Source organism: Physeter macrocephalus, chromosome 14 (genome assembly GCF_002837175.3).
Source record: "Physeter macrocephalus isolate SW-GA chromosome 14, ASM283717v5, whole genome shotgun sequence".
Lineage (NCBI taxonomy): Eukaryota > Metazoa > Chordata > Mammalia > Artiodactyla > Physeteridae > Physeter > Physeter macrocephalus.
The window spans coordinates 73,786,213-73,793,464 of NC_041227.1; the positions used below are offsets into that span (position 1 = coordinate 73,786,213).

General features: G+C 51.4%; 1 protein-coding gene across 1 annotated transcript; it reads right to left on the reverse strand.

The window, feature by feature from the left end:
- Nucleotides 1–260: 260 nt before the first annotated feature.
- On the reverse strand, nt 261–2,310 carry CCL24 (C-C motif chemokine ligand 24). The gene is given in 3 exon segments (XM_007103983.1): nt 261–429; nt 1,880–1,997; nt 2,238–2,310. Coding segments are annotated over 3 exon segments (360 nt in total).
- Between the last annotated feature and the right edge of the window lie 4,942 nt (nt 2,311–7,252).

Genomic DNA, 7,252 nt, shown 5'->3' on the forward strand with positions numbered 1-7,252 from the left:
CATGGCCCTCCTTCTGGGACCTTCTCCCCCAGCTCAGGAAAGGCAAGAGGCCTGAGATGCTTGGAGCCCTCATTCAGCCCCCAGGAGCAGGCCTCCCCTGCCTTGGGTTTTTTAATAGACTAGACACATCCCCTGAGAATGTTGCTAAGAAACAGGACCATTAGCCCTTTGCCTACAACCCCTGGCTCACCAGGCCCCTTGCCTCCCTGGTTAGGAGGCGAGACCCAGGCCCAAGCTCAGGGCTGGGGGCCGGGCAGGGCTTAGATGAAGGTGCTGTTGGCAGGGTGCCTCTGGGCAGCGACTTTGGCACCCATCACTCTGGTGCTAGTGGAGCCTTTCTTCTGCTTGGTATCCAAGTTCTTCATGTACCTCTGGACTCACAGCAACTTGGGGTTGCCACAGAACCTCTGGCCCTTCCTGGTGGTGAAGCTGTGGGAAGAGTGACAGAGCACACGTGAGGTCTGGCAGGGGGTTTGGATCCCTTCACTTTCCGAGGAGGTTGTTTGGAAGCCCCGAGGACACGCTGCTGTCCCAGCCTCCTGGCAGGTTCCTGACACGATGTCTCCTCTCTGTGCGTCTGCATCCCTTTGTTTCAATAACCTCGTGTTCATGTTCAGTCACCTCCTTGTCATATGGGGGAGGCCCAGCCCTGCCTTTCGATAACACTGGGTCTGAAGAGAGACACACGATGTCTACTCACAGGGACGAGAGAAGACGCACTGAAGACCCCGAAGGAAAAAGGCCTCCAGTTCACACAGTGTGCAAGGAAGCGTGCCCAATAAGGATGCCAGAGCTGGGAGGGAGCGGGGGGATGCCATTTTCCAAGCCGGCTCCGAGCAGTGGATGCCAGGCTGTGGAGCTGGGTCTGGAGCCAGTGGGGAAAATTACGGTTAATAATTAATTTTTTTTCTCAAAGATGCATACAAAATTAAGATTCAAAGTTTTAATTAATTTCCATACTGATAAAAATAATTCCATGAATTCTGTAAACCATTGCATAAATGCTATAGTGTAAAAAAATTTGAACAAGTGTTAACTTTAAACAATTCACTACAAGTAAATGATTATGCCTTATAAATACTACCTTCTGGGTTAAGAAAATTCCATTCCAATAACATTCTCCTCTAAATACTCAAAACAGACATACAGATTGGGGCTTCCATAAATTAATCCACATGAAGCATCCACACTGAGTCGTGGTCTTCTGCTGACCACAGTTACACAAATGGTGTGACAATGTAACATCACCGCTAATACTGAACACTCAGGAGCTGACAGATTCGGCAACAAGAATGGCCTCGCCGAGCACCATGCAGCTTCAGCTGCTACACCCAGCGCCCCACTTATTCCATGAATTCTGTAAACCATTGCATAAATGCTATAGTGTAAAAAAATTTAAACAAGTGTTAACAACTTTATACAATTCACTACAAGTAAATGATCATGCATTATAAATACTACCCTCTGGGTTGAGGAAAGATCATATTTCTAGGGCATGCCACTGTTCACACAGTGAGGTCACATTTGCTGTCTTGTAACTCTGAAGTTATTTGGAGTCCTAAGTGACCTCGAATAGGTCACCTTTCTGAGCCTTAATTGCCTCCTGTAAAATGAGGATAATCTATCCTAGCTCTTAGAATGGCTGAGAGGGTTCGATAAGGGAAAGTTATATGCCCCGAATGGTACCTCGTATATATTTGGTGCTCAGTAGGTATTATTGACTCTGAATCCTCTTCCTAATCTTATGGATGAGGAAGCTGAGGCTCAGAGAGGTGAGGTGACTTCCCCAGGATCACACAGCTGGGCCCTCAGTGATCCTGAAGGCTCATGTCTCCCTGCCCGCCTCCTGCCAGGTGGCCGAGGAGTAGTAGTTACTTACATCACTCCTGCCTTGGGGCAGACACTGCTGTTGGACAGCTGGTAGTTTATCACTTGTCTCTCAGGAATTTTCTTGGAAATGAAGGATATGCAGCAGGAAGAGGGGATGATCATGGAGCCTAAAAGACAGGAGAGAGAAGAGCCAAGTTCTTTGCCAGCCTGCTCTAGACTCTGGGCTTCAGCATGGAGCCTGTCCCCTGCACTAAACACCTCCAGTCCAGCCACCGGGCTGCCCCCTTCTCAGCAGTCCCCTCCAGACCCAGGCCGCTCGGTCCTCTGTCCTCTGCTGTGCCATTCCAGCCATGCCCTTGGGACGGCTGTCCTGCGCGAGAGACCCAGGGTGGGGTCAGAGATCTTACCTGCAGGGACAATGCAGTAGGTGCACAGGGCCATGAGCAGGAGGCTGGTTGCCATGGTCATGGGGGCTGCCATGTCCTGGAGAGCAGAGGAGGCAGCTCAGAGCTCAAAGCAGGGGGCAGGAGGAGCGGGGCTGGGGCAAGGGGTGTGGCTCCCTGCTTGCACTCCAGCTACCCTCTGGCCTTTACCAGGGCAGCTAGGAGGAAACATGCGCTTATATAGCCTCCCCGGGGAGCCTTCCCCTCCCCTCCTTCAAAGTCCTAGAAGCCTCTGAGACCTGCAATAAGGAAGTCGTTGCTAGCTGAGTCAGGGGTTATCTTGTACCCTAAGAAAGGGCTGGGGGGGGGAGAGCATTGCCATGCTAGGGCTAAGTGCAGGCGCATTGGATGCGTAGTCAGAAGGCTGATGGGGATCTTGGCTGTGCTGCTCGTTTCCTGTGGCACCCTGGGCAAGTCATTCACTTCGCCGAGCCTCAGTTTCTTCATCTGAAAATGACTAAAGTTATCCTCTCTCCTTCCATTCATTCATTCACCAACTCTTATTAAGCATGAGCCATGTGCCAGGCTTCTACTGCGGAGGCAGATGTGAGATCAAGTGTGCAGAATCAACTATTACAGGTGCTGGCGGAGTGGGCATAGAGGAAAGCAGATGCCGTCATTGTTCATTACTATCTCCTCGGACCCCTCTCCCATGCTCATGCGGCACCGGCTCTCGGTGACCTTGCATTCCCAATGCCCAAGCTGCCGGAGCCACCTAGCCTGCAGGCTCTAGGAAAGTGGGAAGTGTCTGGAAACTTAGATCCTTGGGGAAGCCCTTGACCAATGCCTGCTGGAGGGGTACAGACTCCAGGTCCAACGTGACATGGACTGTTTCTCGAGTTCCTGGAGGAGTGGAGCCAGTTTCCCTCTGTGAGGCAAGACTTGGCTGTCCCCTCCCCTTCAGGGTCTGCTTCCCCCTCCCCTACTGGTTTCCCCTGGAAGCTCTGCCTGATAAACGACTGGCCCACGAATCCTCGTCTGCGGGAGTCCAGCTCCTGTAGGTCCGGGAATACCCGAGGGATGGACAGCGTCGGCGAGGGGAGGTTAAATAAATCAATAACACTGTGTATGTGCAAGCATGGTCTCCTATTTTATTTTCTCACAGTCAGGTTTATATACCCTAAGCGATCTTAGAATGTACCTAATATTTCTAGATGTACTTTTAAGATAATTCCAAAGGTTCTCAAAACATTGTTTTTTCCCAGTGTAGGTTCAATCCGTACTAATAACAAAGCCAAGCTAATATGTAACAAGCTATTAAGAGGAACTATGGAGGAGGAAGTTTCCTGACCTTTCCTATGTGTCCTAGAGGTCCGCATGGACAGGTTTTAACAATGTACCCCTAAATCATCTACAATATTTTTCACAATTTAATCTATCACTGTGTTCCTCTGGGCATGAAGCCTGTCTGAATAGATGAGTCAACAATTCCAGTGTTGGCAGTTGACTCTGTATGATTAATTTATCCTTATACCAGAACCAACGATACCCATAATCATCTGTCATTCCCATGTAGGGCCATTGTTTTTCTATTTCTGGTGTTTTTCCATACAAACATCCCTACATTTCCAGGTTGTTTATTTTTCTCCCACCAGCCAGGGGCTGTGGTTAAAAAGTCCCAATTTGTGGGTTTAGGAGGGGGAAGAGGACGTCTCACACGGTTAAGCTTTGGACGGGGGGCAAATCCCCCGTGTATTTTTTCAAGGCATAAGCACAAAATTACAAAGCAGATCAGAAGAGATGTAATCAGCCCCCTGGGCGCAGCACTGCCCTGCAGTGCTGTCTTGGGCCGTTGTCCCATGACCTTGTCACGGCACGGAGGCTCCAGGTTGGGTCCCAACACTCGTCTCAGGGTCTCCTTTGGGGACCCCAACTGAGACAATGGGTATGTGTGAGGGAGTGGGGCACCTAGGGAGGACTGGCCAGTTCTTCTGCGGGGAGAGTGGAGGATGCATTTGTGGAGTGTGAGGTTGGCTGTGCTGAGGTTTGGAAGATGAAAGGCAGTGGGGACCGCGCTGGGGCTTTGTAAACCATAAGACTCGGCTCAGTTGCCAGACAGGGTGGGACATGCCACCCACCCCCCGCCCCCATTCCAGGCTCCCAGCCTGGCACCCCATGTTTAGAGACTCTTGTCACTGCTGCTTCCATTCCCAAACCCTTCGCGTCCTCTCCGTTTCACCTCTCATGGAAGTACTTGGTTTTCTCCAGCCTCCCAGCTGTGGCCTCCCAGGAGCACACCTGTGAGGCAGCACAGTGGCCCACATCACCTGGCTGATGATGACCAGCTGTGTGTCTACATCTCCCACTTGACCACGCACACCTTGAGATCAATGTCTCATTTCCACGCCCACCAAGTCCCGTGCAGATCACCTGTCCCCTGGCCAGTGTTTGTAGAATGAATACATCATGGACCGACTCTGAGTCACTCTCCTCTGGATCAGGGACTCCCATGTGGTCTCTGCCCAGCATGACTGGGGTCAGTGTGTACACAGGGGAGCCATGCAGCGGGTCCTCTGATGGGGACAAGGCTGAAGTTGGGGAGGCCAGCAGTGCCTGATCTCATAGTCCTTATTTATGGAGTGAAATATGCTGAGCGCCCCACTCAGCTGTTCACTAGCTTTGTACACCCGCTCCCCAGCCGGCAGTAACAGCCCTCATCTGGCAGAGGATGGGGAGCATTCAGTGAGAGCCCTTTACATATGTAAGGGCTTCTCACTGAGTCCATTTCAGGAAGCCGCTTCTAATCTTTGCTCCTCAACAATTCAGAGGCGATAGCCTGCTCTCTGTCTGGGTTTTATAACAGGGGGCGCTGGGAGGGGCGGCTGGAGATGGAAGAGACAGAGGCAGCACGCAGGAGAAGGGTGAGGAATGGGCTGAGCAGGGTGGGAAGCCTTCGCGCGTTGACCGTACGTTGCAACTTCATTGGGATGGCAGAAGGTCATTGGGCGGGAGGGTTTGGGGTGGGGTGCCTCACCCCAATTAGTAACACTATTTAGGGGCTTTCCCAAGACGCTTTTTTTTTTTAAAGGCATTTCTTTTTAAGTTTATTTCTTTTATTTATTTATTTTTGGCTGTGTTGGGTCTTCGTTGCTGCACGCGGGTTTTCTCTAGTGCGGCGAGCGGGGGCTACTCTTCGTTGCGGTGCGCCTGCTTCTCGTTGGGGTGGCTTCTCATGCTGCGGAGCACGGGCTCTAGAGCACAGGCTCAGTAGTCGTGGCTCGCGGGCTCTAGAGCGCAGGCTCAGTAGTCGTGGCTCGCGGGCTCTAGAGCGCAGGCTCAGTAGTTGTGGCTCGCGGGCTCTAGAGCACGGGCTTCAGTAGGTGTGGTGGACGGGCGTAGTTGCTCCGTGGCATGTGGGATCTTCCCAGACCAGGGCTCGAACCCTTGTCCCCTGCATTGGCAGGCGGATTCTTAACCACTGCGCCACCAGGGAATCGCCCCAAGACGCTTTTTAAAAAAACACCCAGTCTCGCTGCTCTGTCTGGGAAAGTAAGTAAGGCAGGGGCTATCAACCCATTTTACAAAAGGAAAAGCTGAAATCTACAAAAGGTCAGTGAGTAGACACCACCACAGAGCTACTTATGCCGACTCCCAAAATGGGAACTGCACGTTCCCGCTGGAAGAGAGCATTCCAACAGCCCGAGCAGTTATTCAAAGTAAGAGTGGGAGAAGTAGGAGGTTCCAGGAAAGAATAGAAAGGGATAACTAGTGTAAACAGTGCTGCAATGAACATTGGGGTGCGTGTATCCTTTTGGACCATGTTTTTCCTCCAGATATATGCACAGGAGTGGGATTGCAGGATCATATAGTAAGAGAGCTAACATTTAGATAGAGAAGGAGGAGAAGGAGAAGGAGGGGAAGGGGGAGGGGGAGGGGGAGGGGAGGAAGAGGAGGGAGGATGGGGAGGAGGAGGAGAAAGAGAATGATGGGCAGGAGTGCAAGACAGCAGATGCAGGCAAAGACTTGGGGGATGGAGGGGGAGAGGAGAGTGGAGAAGAAAGGGGGTGCCGTGAAGCACCCAGAACCCCTCAGCTCCAGCTCAGACCCTGCCCCTCTCCCAGTCGTGCTTTGTCCATCTGAGAAAGGGGGTGTTGGCCAGATCTGCGTTTCCCCAAATGTGGCAGTCACACCACCACGGGTGATACCAGAATGGGCATTTTTCATTTTAATTTAAATACGCCTTGTTATGGCCTCCCTCTGTGATGAAGGGTTTTATATTTAGGATAGTGACAGAAAAAATACGAGTTGACAAAAAAATTAAATAAAGCAAATCACAGAACAAATTGTATGCACATAAGACAAAAACAGTGACAGTATATCTGATCAGATATCCCAGAATATCTGAAGTCTGGGAAGCCTGGCCAAGGCCCCCACCGTGAGCAGTGATGTAGCACGGAACTCAAGAGCTGTGGGAAGCTGGACCAATCAATGGACAGTAGCCAAGGGGACAAGGGGCTTCCAAGACGCATCCTAATGAGAAACAATTGGAAGAAATGAGCTGTTAGCTTGGACAAGAAATGCCTTCCATACCTGAAGACATGTCCCAACAAGGGAGAATGGGCCTTGATGGCCCTAAATAGTGCGAAGGTAGACCACAGACAAGGGTTGCGACCTTAGGGTGGGGTGGATGTGGCAGGAGGGATGGCAGATGGACCAGAGCGTGGTTTGCCCATGAAGTTGCTAAGTACTTTGGAGCCCTTGTCCTCCGTTAAATTTCCCCACTTTATACGCAAGGAAACTGAGGCTCAGAGGTCAGGAAAGGGGAGAGCTGGCGTTTGAACTGAGTTCTGAGTTCAAGGTTCGTGTGGTGCCTCTCATCAGTAGAGCTCAGCCCTGATCCTGTGGGCAGTGCGGCCGCCTGGTTTGAGGTGTCGGCTTAACAAGGTCAGATCTGTGGTCTCATGACATGACAGGTATGGTAGGAAGGGGCTGGGGGCAGGGAGGCTGACTGGAGGTTATGTAGCTGCCCAGGGGAGGGA